Source organism: Apis dorsata, unplaced genomic scaffold, assembly GCF_000469605.1.
Source record: "Apis dorsata unplaced genomic scaffold, Apis dorsata 1.3 scaffold_223, whole genome shotgun sequence".
Taxonomy (NCBI): Eukaryota; Metazoa; Arthropoda; class Insecta; order Hymenoptera; family Apidae; genus Apis; species Apis dorsata.
Genome location: NW_006263505.1, coordinates 212,991 through 226,628, shown reverse-complemented (window position 1 = coordinate 226,628; position 13,638 = coordinate 212,991). Strand labels below are relative to the sequence as shown.

At 26.7% G+C, this 13,638-nt stretch overlaps 4 protein-coding genes across 13 annotated transcripts in view; 2 read left to right on the top strand and 2 right to left on the bottom strand.

Moving 5' to 3' along the window:
* The window catches only part of LOC102679786 (kalirin), a 39,551-nt gene that overhangs the window by 23,924 nt on the left and 1,989 nt on the right, over nucleotides 1–13,638 (top strand). For 5 of the 7 annotated variants that reach the window (XM_031510348.1, XM_031510347.1, XM_031510345.1 and 2 more), the window contains 2 exons: nucleotides 125–468; nucleotides 561–750. The exons of 1 other annotated variant lie outside the window; for it this stretch is intronic. In XM_031510348.1, the coding sequence (XP_031366208.1) occupies nucleotides 125–174 (50 nt within the window). In that variant the 3' untranslated portion in view covers nucleotides 175–468; nucleotides 561–750. Of the gene's footprint in view, nucleotides 1–124; nucleotides 469–560; nucleotides 751–13,638 lie in introns of those variants that run through there. One more of the 7 variants, XM_031510351.1, reaches the window with a different exon arrangement.
* LOC102680573 lies at nucleotides 1,536–4,502 on the bottom strand. The gene is made up of 2 exons (XM_006615480.2): nucleotides 4,038–4,502; nucleotides 1,536–3,815 (listed from the first exon to the last, which is right to left on the bottom strand). Exons 1-2 carry the CDS (start codon nucleotides 4,335–4,337, stop codon nucleotides 2,034–2,036), a joined length of 2,082 nt encoding a protein of 693 aa, XP_006615543.1. The 5' UTR covers nucleotides 4,338–4,502; the 3' UTR covers nucleotides 1,536–2,033.
* LOC102680708 (putative E3 ubiquitin-protein ligase UBR7) lies at nucleotides 4,881–7,038 on the top strand. 3 transcript variants are annotated; one of them, XM_006615481.2, is made up of 8 exons: nucleotides 4,881–5,100; nucleotides 5,176–5,339; nucleotides 5,422–5,610; nucleotides 5,710–5,859; nucleotides 5,919–6,030; nucleotides 6,145–6,320; nucleotides 6,395–6,554; nucleotides 6,642–7,038. In XM_006615481.2, the coding sequence occupies exons 2-8, from the start codon at nucleotides 5,199–5,201 to the stop codon at nucleotides 6,791–6,793; spliced, it is 1,080 nt and encodes a 359-aa protein (XP_006615544.1). In that variant the 5' UTR covers nucleotides 4,881–5,100; nucleotides 5,176–5,198; the 3' UTR covers nucleotides 6,794–7,038. The 3 variants fall into 3 exon arrangements, with proteins under 3 accessions (XP_006615544.1, XP_031366219.1, XP_006615545.1); XM_006615482.2 differs by having other exon boundaries at nucleotides 4,891–5,105; XM_031510359.1 differs by having other exon boundaries at nucleotides 4,885–5,339.
* On the bottom strand, nucleotides 7,054–12,482 carry LOC102681118. Of its 2 annotated transcripts, none has more exons than XM_006615486.1 (8): nucleotides 12,360–12,482; nucleotides 11,108–11,223; nucleotides 9,357–9,551; nucleotides 9,007–9,114; nucleotides 8,662–8,878; nucleotides 7,866–8,106; nucleotides 7,597–7,781; nucleotides 7,054–7,501 (listed from the first exon to the last, which is right to left on the bottom strand). In XM_006615486.1, exons 2-8 carry the CDS (start codon nucleotides 11,219–11,221, stop codon nucleotides 7,383–7,385), a joined length of 1,179 nt encoding a protein of 392 aa, XP_006615549.1. In that variant the 5' UTR covers nucleotides 11,222–11,223; nucleotides 12,360–12,482; the 3' UTR covers nucleotides 7,054–7,382. The 2 variants fall into 2 exon arrangements, with proteins under 2 accessions (XP_006615549.1, XP_006615548.1); XM_006615485.2 differs by lacking the exon at nucleotides 12,360–12,482 and adding an exon at nucleotides 12,136–12,340.

Genomic DNA, 13,638 nt, shown 5'->3' with positions numbered 1-13,638 from the left:
TTTTTTTTTTTTTTTTTTTTTTTTTTTTTTTTTTTTTTGCATTATTTGATTAATTGCGGTTTGAAAAATTAGCGCGGTTCTTTGTTAGTCTCGATATTGAATCTCTTTTATTATTATTTTCGCGTACAGGGTCAAGGGTTCCACATTGTTTATTTATCTTGGCGAACAAATTGAATATACCGAAGCGACTGTTGCAAAGTATACCGGTCAACTATTGTCAGCATTACACTGGTTACACTCACGTAAACGAGCTCATTTAGACTTAAAACCAGAAAACGTTCTAATTGATGAGAAAACTGGTGTTGTAAAACTAATAGATCTTGGTGAAGCTGTCAGAGCGGTACCACTTGATGAAGTTGTTCCTCCAGTTGATTTGGAATTTGCAGCTCCAGAATCGGTTCTTGGTAAACCAACAGGATCCTATACGGACATGTGGGCTGCTGGTGTTTTTCTTTATGTATTATTAAGGTAAATGCACAATTAATCTATAAAACTTTTATACATAATGCAAAAACACGAATTTTTATCGATTAACATTATGAAATTTTTCATTTGTACAGCGGACTTTCTCCCTTTTTGGATGATTCCATTGAAGAAACTACCGCGAACATACTAAAATGCGATTTTTGTTTTCCTGATGAATATTTTAAAGATATATCATCTGATGTAAAAAATCTTCTTGAAACATTGTTATGTTTACGTGGAGAAGACAGAGCAACCGCTCAATTAATTCTATCTTCACCTTGGTTTAAGGTAACCAATTATTAAATGTTAATTATATTATTATTGATTTATATTATAATTATATTACATTTATAACAATGGAATTAGCTTTGCCAACCAGTTATATGAACTGACAAAGAAAGAAATGATCGATTACAGAAGTATAGAAAAGATTGTATTTTACAGTCTCAGTTAAATTATATTCAAGATAATTTATAAAATTAAAATTTCATCACCAATTTAGAATTAAGATTATATTGATTTAAATATTATGCTTGTACAATTATTGATATTTTATTTTAAGAATTTTTGATTTCAAATTATAAGAATCAGTTTTGTCTTGTATTGATGATCTATTATATAAGCAGCAATGCTAATTTAATAACTAATTAAGCAACATTCAAACTAATCTAATACAAATCTTTCTGATAATCTTACCAAGAATTAAATCATTGATTTTTGTTTCAGATATCAATTGGTGCAACGATTCCTTCTTCTCGAATGGTTGCATTCATTGACCGTCGTGCTCACCGCTCAAAACATCACCAGGATCGAAATAGCAGTTTTTATTCTTAAATTACTATACTATAGTTCAAAAAAGACATATTTATTGATGAATAATTTTAAAAGCTACCGGCTAAACTTAGCCGATTGTAAATAATAAACAACAATTACGATTCACCGTTGCATTCGCGCGCGTTACTGATATTCTTACTGTCGCGCTCATACACGCTCTATGTTATTTACATATATACGTATATATTAAACAGAACTTACACATATACACACACGCGCGTGCAAATTTTTAAATGAAATGAAATGAAATGAAAGAAACACATTTACGTTACAATACATTACAAACGTGCTGTATGTCATGACATTTCGTATAGAAATCTATTTCTATCGATGCATTTATTCTTTATACAATTCATATCATTATCGTGAATGTGACGCACTGTCTCATAACAGATTTTTACCCTCAGATTTTTGTACTTTTTTTACGTAATTTACTCAATATTACAGATAAATTAAAAAAAAAATGATCGAATTGCTCGATTACTTTAAATATGTTTCGATTAAAATATATTTCTTGTTTCATATAATAATAAAAAATAAGATTGAAGGTTCTACAAAATACAAACGCACACAATGTGCAATATTTTAATAAAATGATTAACTTTGATATCCTTTAATTGTATCTAATATGATCGGAAAATTTTTTTTTTTTTTTTTTAACTGATAATGAATCAATATAATAGATTAAATCTATCACTGACGCGATATTATGTAATAAAGAAAAATTCATTTTATCATGGTGATATTCTTAATCGTTTGCAATGATCAAGTACATGTTGTTCATATTCGTCTAATGAAGAAAACGATTTGTTGTCGCAAAGAAGACACGTAGCATCCTTTCTATTCATCGAATGACGACGCATTCGATGGATACTAAGTTCCACTGTGTTATGCATTTGCTCGTTACAATCCGGACACATCACTATCGACTCTTCATCAATCAGTCCTTGCGTTTCCTCAACTATATTAATTTCACATATATCACTTGAATTAATTGTGCTCTTTTCATCTGGATTCGATTCTGAAATTTCATTTGTATTTTTTGAAGTTGAAATGGAACAATATTCAGATTCTGATTCGAGTTTTATTACGGGCTTTGAAGATGATACTAATGTATTATCAGTACTTTGCAAATTATCAAGATTCATGTGCGATGATACAATCGAACTTTCTGGATGATTTTCCATATGTTCAATTAACTCTTCTTTAGAGATAAATGTTATTCCACACGAATCGCAAGAATAATGTAGTATATCGTGTTGCTGACATTTCTTAATGTGTTCCCTTAAAATCTTTTTTTCGAGAAATACTTCGTGGCAATATTCGCAATGATATTTTCGATCTCCGTGGCGTAAACTACGATGTTTTGTTAATAACGATTCACTTTCATAACAAGTTAGACAATCTATACACATATGTTCGGATAATTGAGAATGATCGGTTAATAAATGTGTTTGTAGCTGACGTCTAAGTTTAAATGATTCGTCGCAAAATTCACAACGTATTCGTTGAACTTCTTTCTCTATGATTAATTTTGTCACATTAGGTTGCACCTCTAATTCTTCCTCTACCTTTACCTTAACTTCAATTTCTGCTTCTGTGTTTCTTTCTTCTTTTATTGTCTCTGATGTCACTTCTACTTGTAACATTATTTCTGGTTGAATTATTTGTTCCTCTGTTTTTTCCTTTTGTATATTTTCTTCTAATTTTGATTCTGTTTCTTGTCTAGAAACAACTTGATACCTTTGATCACTCATCACTTTTAATACATCTGACCAATCTAATTCTTCATCACTATGACATGTATCAGTAAGTAATGAAAATACTGTATTACCTTGTCTTTCTTCATCATGAGTCACATTTTGAGATTCATTTTTTAATATTGTTTCATTTACTCTGGTTTCATTTACGGTATTATTGTTTAGATTAGGACTTGGAACTGAAAGCGGTAAGTGAACAGTTCTTGGCCTTCCTCTAGATCTTGTAGGATATCCTCTAGTACGTGGTCTACCTCGACCTCGTCTAAAAATACCACGAGTAACTTTTGGAGCATGATCTTGAATCTGTTGTTGTTGTTCTTCTTCTTTTTCTCTTTCTTTTTCTTTCTCTTTTTCTTTTTCCTTCTGTTCATTTCTCATATGTTCACCAATTGAATAAAGAGGTTTTCTAGGTGCATTGCTGGATCGTGAATTTGGAAACACATGACGCAATGTATTGTCTGCTACATAAATCTGTTGAAAAAACTTAAAAGACTGTTCCAATTTGTCAACACATTCATCGCACATCTTTGTTGGTAAAGCATCTTCGTCGTCAATTTCTATTAAAAGTTTCAATTTTGATAGAAGGCTCATATCTGTGCCTTTTCCCTTGGTCATCATACTTACAAGATTTTGTTTCTTGGTCGCACATGTTCTACACCACTGATCCACTTCAAATTCAGATGGAACATTTTTTTCTGTAACTTGATCTGTTGCTACTTCCTCCATAGAACCTTCTTGACCGTTTAAATGAATTTTCTGAAATTTAATGAAAAAAAATATAATGATATAAAATTATTGAATGAACAATTTTTTTGAATTATTTATATTCATTTATGTTAATTTAGATTCTATTTTACATTTCAATATTTCACTTTAGAGAATTATATAATGTAATAATTTCAAATATTTTACGTTTATATTACGGAATGCTTTAAAGATAAGAATCAGAAATAAATAGACAGTATAAAAAATATTTACCCGTCGTATTTTCAAATTCCTCAATTTTCTTGAAACAGCACTCCAATGTGGAGAAGGGACTGCATTTTCTTTTAGGGTACCTTTACTCAGATAGCAATCTTCCGTAAAGTGATTATTGCAAACGAAAAATTTCATAGACCGTAAAGCATCCAGATCACTTCCAATTAGATCCACGTGACCACTGTTGATCAACCACCTCACACAGAGACCGGTATCACAAACGGGAAGTTCATGAAGTATTTGCTCCTTTTCCCGTGTGTCGACACAATCGATGTACCTGCATTTGGTTACTTCCTCCATTACTCAATAATCTTAATCTTATAGAATTCACAATGTAATAAAAAAAGAGATTAAATAGCTTTTAGATTCCAAAGAAGTTTTATCTTTTACTTAAAAAAAGAAGTTGGAAAGATGTGTATATTTAAGACAGGTTAGGCATAATTAAGGCGCGAAAAGCAAAGCTACTGAACGTGCCTGCCATCTCTTGATACTTATTAATACCAGTGTATATACTTATGTCAGATTTATCTTTTTTCATCTATATAGATGATAATATATACATAAAGCGAAATAAAGTGCATTATACATAAAATAAATATTAATTGTGATTGTAAAAAATTGAATAATTGAAATTCCAGTATTGAGGTAAAAATTAAATTCTTTAGAATTATTTTGGAATAAAATATTAGAAAAGAAATGCTACGTTAATTAAATAAATTAATAAATTTTGTAATTGTTAATACTTAATAAGTGAGTATGGATAATAAGAACAAATATATATTTAATAAGTATAAATATATTCATAATTTGAATTCCATAGATAAAAATTAGATTCGTAAAAAGTAAGAGCGCTATCATCGCAATAGTGATTAAATTGTAGGAGCTGAACGGAAGGAGTCGCGCAAAACAACACGGAACGTTACGAGACGTGGTTTAGTGTTATTTCGTTGGGAACATTATTTTTTTGAATTTTTGTCGTTTTAGAAATGTAAATAAAGCATAATTAATAATATTAATTTGAAAAGTATTTTAATTGAACAGAGATTGATTAAAAGAAAAAAAAGTGAGGTTAATAACCTTAATTTCAAATTTTTAATAATATATTAAATAGATTCAAATTAAATTAGCTTACTATTAGGTGTGGGATATAAATTAAACAAAATGTCTGAAAATGTTGAGGAAGTTATCGAAGAAGAAAATTCAGTTACAATGTTAGATGTACTTCGAGAAGAGAATCAATTAGAAGAAGATGCGTATGCGGTTTTGGGTGCATCTGATGACAAAAATTGTACTTATAGCAAGGTATACTACTTATGATATAAATACTAATTTTATGAATATGAATTTGAAATTTAGCTTCAAGTAAATCATTTGATTTTTTTAGGGTTATACACGACAAGCTCTTTATGCATGCAAAACTTGTTGTCAGAAATCAATGCGAGCAGCAATATGTCTTGCTTGTAGTTTTCATTGTCACGAAGGTCATGAACTTATTGAATTATATACTAAAAGACATTTTAGATGTGATTGTGGCAATTCAAAGTTTGGGGAGAAAAAGTGTAATCTAGATGCTGTATGTTTGTTATTGATTTTTATATTTTTATTTTATTTTATTTTTTTTTTTTTATGATATTTCGTATTTAATTATTTTTAAGAAATCTTTTGTTTGTAGTCAAAGGATTCAATAAATTCTGAAAATCAATATAACCATAACTTTGATGGTCTTTATTGTATTTGTGAAAGACCATATCCAGATCCAGATGATACTGTCAATGATGAAATGTTACAATGTATAATCTGTGAGGACTGGTATCATTCAAAGGTAATATATTAATATATTTATTGAGACATTTTTAAATTAATTGTAATTAATATTGCTAGCACTTAGAATGCGAAAAGGAAATGCCAGCAGATGCTGCATATGATGAAATGATTTGTGCTGGTTGTATGAGACAGAATGATTTTCTTTGGAATTATGCCAAAAAATATACAGGTACTTTGAAATTGGTTTGATTGTTTTGACTATCATTATCACTATTATCATTATTATTTTAAAACTTATATATATAATAGTTTGATATAATATACATGATAATATTTTCTATAGTGACAGATGGTTCTAATGGGGATAAAGAAGATGATGAATCAATCAATGTTGAAAATCAATTGAAAGAATGTACAATGCCAAGGAATAATACTGCAAAAAGAATACCATCACAAGGAAGTTGTTTTTGGATAGAAGGATGGAGAGCCGCTCTATGTACTTGTAAAACATGCAAAGAAGTAATGCTTTCATTTATTCAAATAAAAATTCTTAATTCTCTACATTTATAAATCTAAAATTTTTGTAATTATAGCTTTACCGAGAGAAAAATATTGCGTTTCTTCTTGATCCAACGGATAGCGTACATGCTTACGAGGAAGCTGGTAAAATTAATAGCCGAGAATCACAATATGAAAAGGGTATGAAAGCCCTTGCTTCTTTAGGTCATGTCGAACAAATGACGGCTATCGAAGGTAATTTATTAAAAATTTATTTGATTAAAAATTGTTTAAGTGATATAATTATTTCGTTTATTTCATGATGGATACATATATTGGCAGAATACAATAATATGAAGGAACGATTGAAACGATATTTGCAAAAATTTGCTGAAAATAAAAAAGTCGTACGAGAAGAAGATATAAAGGAATTTTTCTCAGAAATGGAATCGAAGAAACGACCAAAAGTTGTGATACCTACATATTGCCGTTGAAATGTATTAATTGAATATTATGGAAATTTTTCGTTTCTAATAGAAACAAAAAGTCGATGTATTGCAAACACTATTACAAGTAATATGTTCTACTTTTATATATTTCGTTTATTGCAAAGCTTAGTTGCGTGATACTAAATTATTTTGGATGTAATTCTATATTGAAGTTTAAATGTAACTTCCAATAAATCATAACCTTTTTTCGATATGAAAAAACAAAAAAGAAAAAGGAAAATGGAAGGCAAAAAAAAAGCATTTAATTATTTTTAAGAAACCTTGATTTTGATTTATCTTTAACGTTCGATGATATAATTCAATTCTTGATCATATTTAAATTACGGATAAAAACAATTTGTTAAGATATATAAAATACGAAGAAAAAATATCGAGAATATTGTAAATACAATATAACTAATAAGATTCAATAACAGAAATATTATACATATTTCTAAAAAAATTTTAATGTGCTATAACAACGAAAAACAAAAAGAATAAAAGGAACAAGTAAGTAACAATTCAATATCTTGCGATGAAATAGTCAATAAAATTTTCGAAGAGCGAACTATTTAATTTGTTCAACGAATTTTCATTACATTGCAGAAACTGTTGATTCATCATGCAATTGTAATGGTATCACCAAAACCGGCTGCGTAGGATTTGGTTTGTCCGTATAGATAGACCAGGTTTTTTTTATACAGTCAAAGATACCTATATTTGTATAAATATTTGATCGATACTTTTTATGATAATGATAATTTAGTCGCATAAAAGAAGAAAAAAAACAAATAAATCAAAAAACCTACCGGTTGCTATGGTTTTCACACGACCGTCTTGATAAACTTTGTGTTCATCATCCGTTTGATCGCTTAGAATATTTATAACATCTTGGTATGATTTAGCAGGAGAGTATTTACAAATAACAGCTTCTCTTTTGATACTACTATCGATAATAAGACCTTTTACTTCTGGTATTTTCAATCGAAGATATCTATAAAGAAAAAAAAATTAAAATTATCCGAAAATAACTCTAAAAAAATGATTAAGAAGGATATTGAAAAAAAAATAAAATTACTTGTTACAGTGAAATGTATTCTCTCCAGGACTAACAGTTAAAATACTCAATTGTGATTGCGTATCATTAATGTTGCAAGGACCAACCTCAGCATTATGGAACATTCTATCCCCTTCTTGCATTAAAAAAGTCATATTTACTGAAAATCCTTCTGCTGCACCAAAACCTTCATTTCTTAAAATCTGTTGAGCTTGCACATAATTTTCCGCAGTCAATAGCGCTCGAGTTATGAAGTACCTGGCTATTTGGTATAATTTATGATTTTTAAAATGAAAAATTACTTAAAATAATTTAAAATAAGAAATTATAATACAATTTTAATTTAATTTAAATTAAAAGAAAGAAAATGATATAATATAATATAATATAATAGATGAAAATTAATAATTAAAAAATCTTTCTTTCTAAAGGTACATATATATATATACGATTAAAAATTACAAAAAAGTATGAAATGATTTCTCATATAAAGATAAAAAAAATAATAATAAAATAATATTTTCACGTTCGAGATTTTTTGAAAAAAATTGAATTAGAAAATCCATATGCATGTATGTATGTTATTTGCATATTGCATGATATATATCTACTATTTGTTTATAATGCAATGTGTATTTATATATAATTAAAAATTCAAGGAAGTACAAAAAAAAATATTTTATGCTTATAAAATTATATGTATAAAATAATAATTCATGTAGATGATTAAAAGAAATATTTAAATTATTTAAAATGTCAAGAATAAAAAAAAATAAAAATATTATGAGTGCTATAAATGTAAATAAAATATACTTACGTGTTTTACCAGATCTTAAGGTAGCAGCACTAAGTGTATTGATACTATAAACGAGACCATGATGATTGTAACCCATCGTATATCCTGGTAAAAATCCAGCATAACTCAAAGATGTAAATTTCTCTTCTTTATTATCTGGTTCAATTACATGCGCAGAAACCAAATACCAATGATTTAACGTCTCGCTAAGTGCATCTTCATTATGTCCTAAAATTTCCTGTTGCGAGACATCAATAAAAAAAAGTAATATAAAGCAAATAATATGAAATTAATATTAAGGTTTAATAGATCTATCATTGATAATTGCATTCCATCGCAGAAATAATGTTTCTTCTTATCACTCACTTGTCCTGGTTGATTGCACATAATAGTTGAACAACCAATCGGTAATGTATTCTCTTGTCCTTCGTTAGCCACATTTGGCAAGATATCATCTAAATGCATGAGAAATAACTGTAAGAAAAAAAATCATTTGATCAAGTTTTATCGTTCATTAATTCATTTCTTTTGTTCGAATAAACTTAGTTTATAATTGATTTTTTTTAAGAAAAAAAAAAAAGTATAACAGATATTAATTATAAATTCATTTGTATACAAGGCTAAGAAAAAGATATGCGGGAAACAGTTGCGCGCGCATGTTTGCGCGTGTTTACGCGCGAAAGAAAACTTTTCAAAAAGTGACAATAGTTGCGTACCTTATAAAAAGGAACGTTCGCACCGGCTGCTGTTCCTCGAATTTCTTTCAAATATCCAGGAAATTGTTGTTCTACACAGGCAAGAGTCTCATCATAAATTTTTCTACCCACTTCTGTTTCGTAAAGTGATAAATAACTTTTAAGTGGTTCATATATATTGATGAAATTCTGAATTAAACCGGAAAATGTTTGACCCTATATAAAGAATATTTTGTAAGAAAAATATAAAAATATAGGTTTTAGAATCGAATGAAATCAAACTTTTCAATATGATGGACTTTTTAATATGATAACTATTCAAACTATTGATTTTTTTTTCTCTCTATTTCTCATATTCTTTCGATCCAAAGAACTTGAGAATATCGTATTTCACATTTAATACGCGAGCATTATTGTAAAATCTGTACATATATTATTTTTTTGAACAGCAAACTTCTCAAGTTGCATAATATTATGTAACTCAATGTTATGCAACACACTCAATCTCTTGGAATCACAGGTGTGAGAAAGATTCAAATCTTATGTGTGTAATTTATTGGTATAAATAAAACATCAATAACTAAATAGTTGAATAATATTGAAATAAATATGTAAAGAAAAGTAAAAAAAAAAAATTTTTTTTTAGATTAGATTCGATTAATTATAATATCTTGCATATCTGTTCAATTATTAATACTGATAAAAATTATATTCATAAAATTTGAACAGAAATTTATATAATTCAATAATTATTTATATATAATAATGATACATAAAGTGGTACAATCGAATAAAAAATGAATGTGAAAAAATAAGTTCAAAATAGAATAAAATTTTTTCATTTTTGTTTTTGAAGTTTTGTTTCCGAGTAAAATAAGTTTGAATAATTTTCAAGTACAACTAAAATTAGCTATTTTCTGATAAGTAAAATTTTTTACAATACAAATGAAATATCGATCAACATAAACATTTACATATGAACATAAACAAAAAATACAAAATAAAATTTTATAGCTTAAATCCTAGTTTTTAAAAAAATCAGATTGGACGTATTCAATCAAAAATATAATTGATAAATTTCTAAATTCAATTTTTTTTGGAAAATTAATTTTTAAATGAAGAAAATTTATTTTATATTTTTTGCTTACTTTTATATGTAGAATAACCGGTTATCGATAATTTATTCATAATATATCATATAATAATATTAATAGTCTAGTCGTACTTGAAAAATTTTTCAATTTTTTTCTTAAATTTTATTTTATTTTTTCACCTACTATACTTCTTATACGTTTGTACCACCAATTGCACAATACCCTATATATAATATACAATGATATGATACATAGGTATGTTTGGTATGTCAATTAAAAATCGATCGAAAAATTAAATAAAAAATTAAATAAACATAACCTCTAAAGATAATGAGATTAATTCAAAATTTTTCCATTTTATTTTTCAAATATAATCAAATGATACCATGATCATTGCAATAATAATTTATATCTATAACTTATGTAACTATTCACGATTCCGTTTCTTAAGTTTTTTTTTTTTTTCGTTTCCATTTTTCTTGTTTTTTTTTTTTTTTTCTTTTCCTTTTTTCTTGTTTTTTTTTTTTTTTTCTTTTCCTTTTTTCTTGTTTTTTTTTTTTTTTTTTTTTCTTGTTAAAGTTTCCATAACATAAAATCGCGCAAGACTATAATATGAGCGTCGAATAGATATATCGCGATATAGCGAATCGAAAAAAAAAAAAACAATCGAATTCTTACAATATCAAAACCAATGTCGTAATGAGTTCCTCTAGTGTGTATGATACGGACTGCTTGCCTTCTTCCAATATCCTCTTCTGCCTGGTTTAACATCGTTTGATCGGATGTTGTCATTTCTAAATAACGAAATGGTTAATGTGTTACAATTAATGTTTCATGTTTTACCATGCATTCTCGAGAATGTTATCTTTTTAGGATAACTCATTTCCTTCCTCACTCCCCATTTCAATATACTTTCCTCTATCAATTTTTTAATTGATATTATTAAAATTCGATATCATTAATTTTCCATTCCGATCTTTTCTTTCTTTTAATTTTCTTTCTTTGAATCTGATTTGTCTATTTATTCTTTATATCTATATCCTAGTTTCTTATCAAAGACAATTTATTTGTTCGTTTGATTATGAAATAATCGTGCTAAATACTGTATTAAATCCAAGTAATTTCGCATAAGTTAATATCTGAATGGTATTATTTCAATGATAAAATTCTCTTCTCCTTAAATATTCTTTAGGGGTTAAAATATTCTTTTAATATATTATTTTAGCATTTAAAAATATACACAATGATAAAAACTATTTTTCTTGTTTTTTTTTAAATATCTTTAGATTTTGAATTCTTATAATCTAATTAATATTTTAATGTTAGTATAATTAAGAAAAATACAAAATTGTTGAAGAATTTTAATTAAGAAGGATAGAATTATATTCCATTATATTTTTATTATTGTTTTTTATTATTTGAACGAACGAAGGATCGAGGCAAATGTAAAATAAGGTAAACACTGAGAAACATTAAACAAATGAGGGAAATTCAAATAACCTATCGTATAAAATTATAATGTAATAAAAATAGTAATTGAAAATCTTCAAGCGAAAAAAAAAATATAAAAATAATTGTACGAAAATATATTTATTTATTATTATTAAATGTTAAACTCAAATGTTAAACTGTATATTCGAATATTACAACTCCATAAAACAAAATTAATAACTGTATTACATTCGTTATCACTTTCTTTCTTAGACTTACCCAAATGATTAAGCACGTATGAAAACAATACGGTAAAGAAAAAATGCAAAAATTCGCTTGGATGAAAATCAGAGTGAAACAACACCGTGGAATAAAAATAAAATAAAACGAACGTAGCTAGCGTCGTTCTGATGATGATTGTCGCGCGAGAGACTGACACTTCACGATTGGCTTCCGTTCGCTACGAAGACCGTCTAAGTCTAATCTACCTTTTATCGACTTACATCAATTAGCAGTAGTTTTACGGTATAGATAGCCAAAGTTACCTCCAGGGGAAAAAGAATTCGTCGACATTTTAAAAAAAAATCGCATTGTGCTCCCTACCCTTCGCTTACTTGCAATCTTGTCACACGGACTTCTTGTCTTTCCGATCTGATCTTTGATATTATATATCGCGATCGAATAGAATGAAAGAAGTAGTTATGCGTTTTTATACACGTGACAATGGTATATTGTAATATTATGAGAAAATAATTCTTTTCTCTTTTTTTATTTAATAAGAATATCCGATGTACATATAAATATACATATATATATTATATGTATATGTATATGTATTATCGTAATAATTAGTAATAATTCTGATTTAGATTAGAAGGTAAATTATCAAATTTTTCGGATTTCCGATATACGAATAAAAGATAGCATTGTTGATTGGCGAGTAAAAAAAAAAAAATCAGTGAATTCTTTCAAAGAGTTTGAAAAATAAAGTTATAAGATAAGAACGAAAATATTTAAAAAGAAAAAAAAAGAAGACAATTTTGTTGTTACAAATAGGCAAAGAGAAAAAATAAATATATAAATAAATGGAAAGATATAATAGTGGATTAAAATAAATATATCTATGGTAAAATTTAATTACAAAAAGTAATCATCACAATACAATTATATACTAATTGTAAGGCATAGATAAGAAATCTTATACATAATATGTATTCATAGTCAGCCTTTTGTTTGGCTTCCAAATATGCATTTGATGGCTATAAATGGTTGAGAAAGGAAGGTTGAAAATCTTTTATGGTTTCCTTTAAAATCTGCAAAACTTTATTCTTGTACATACTGATTTACTGTTTACATCACATCATATTATTATAAGTCATTAAATTTTTCTTTCTTATATTGAGCTATATATATATTAGTAATAAAAAAAATATTTAATCTTATAAAAAAAAATATCAATAAAATTTTTTTATCTCTCATAAAAAAATATTTTCATTTGACATTTTTTCCTATCATAAAAAATAAAAAAGATTTAAGATATCATAAATCCAAGTATATTATATTAAAACAAAATAAGAAAAACATTTTTAATTACTTTATTAGTTAATCAGTTAAGAAATCTTGCATTTAAGAATTCATAATTAATCTAGCTTTTAAGTAAGTATTTAACATTATATAAATGATTAGATATTAGTAAAATTTTAAAATTCTAATATATAGATATATAAAATATATATATATAATATATATTATAGAATATATATATATATATATAGGTA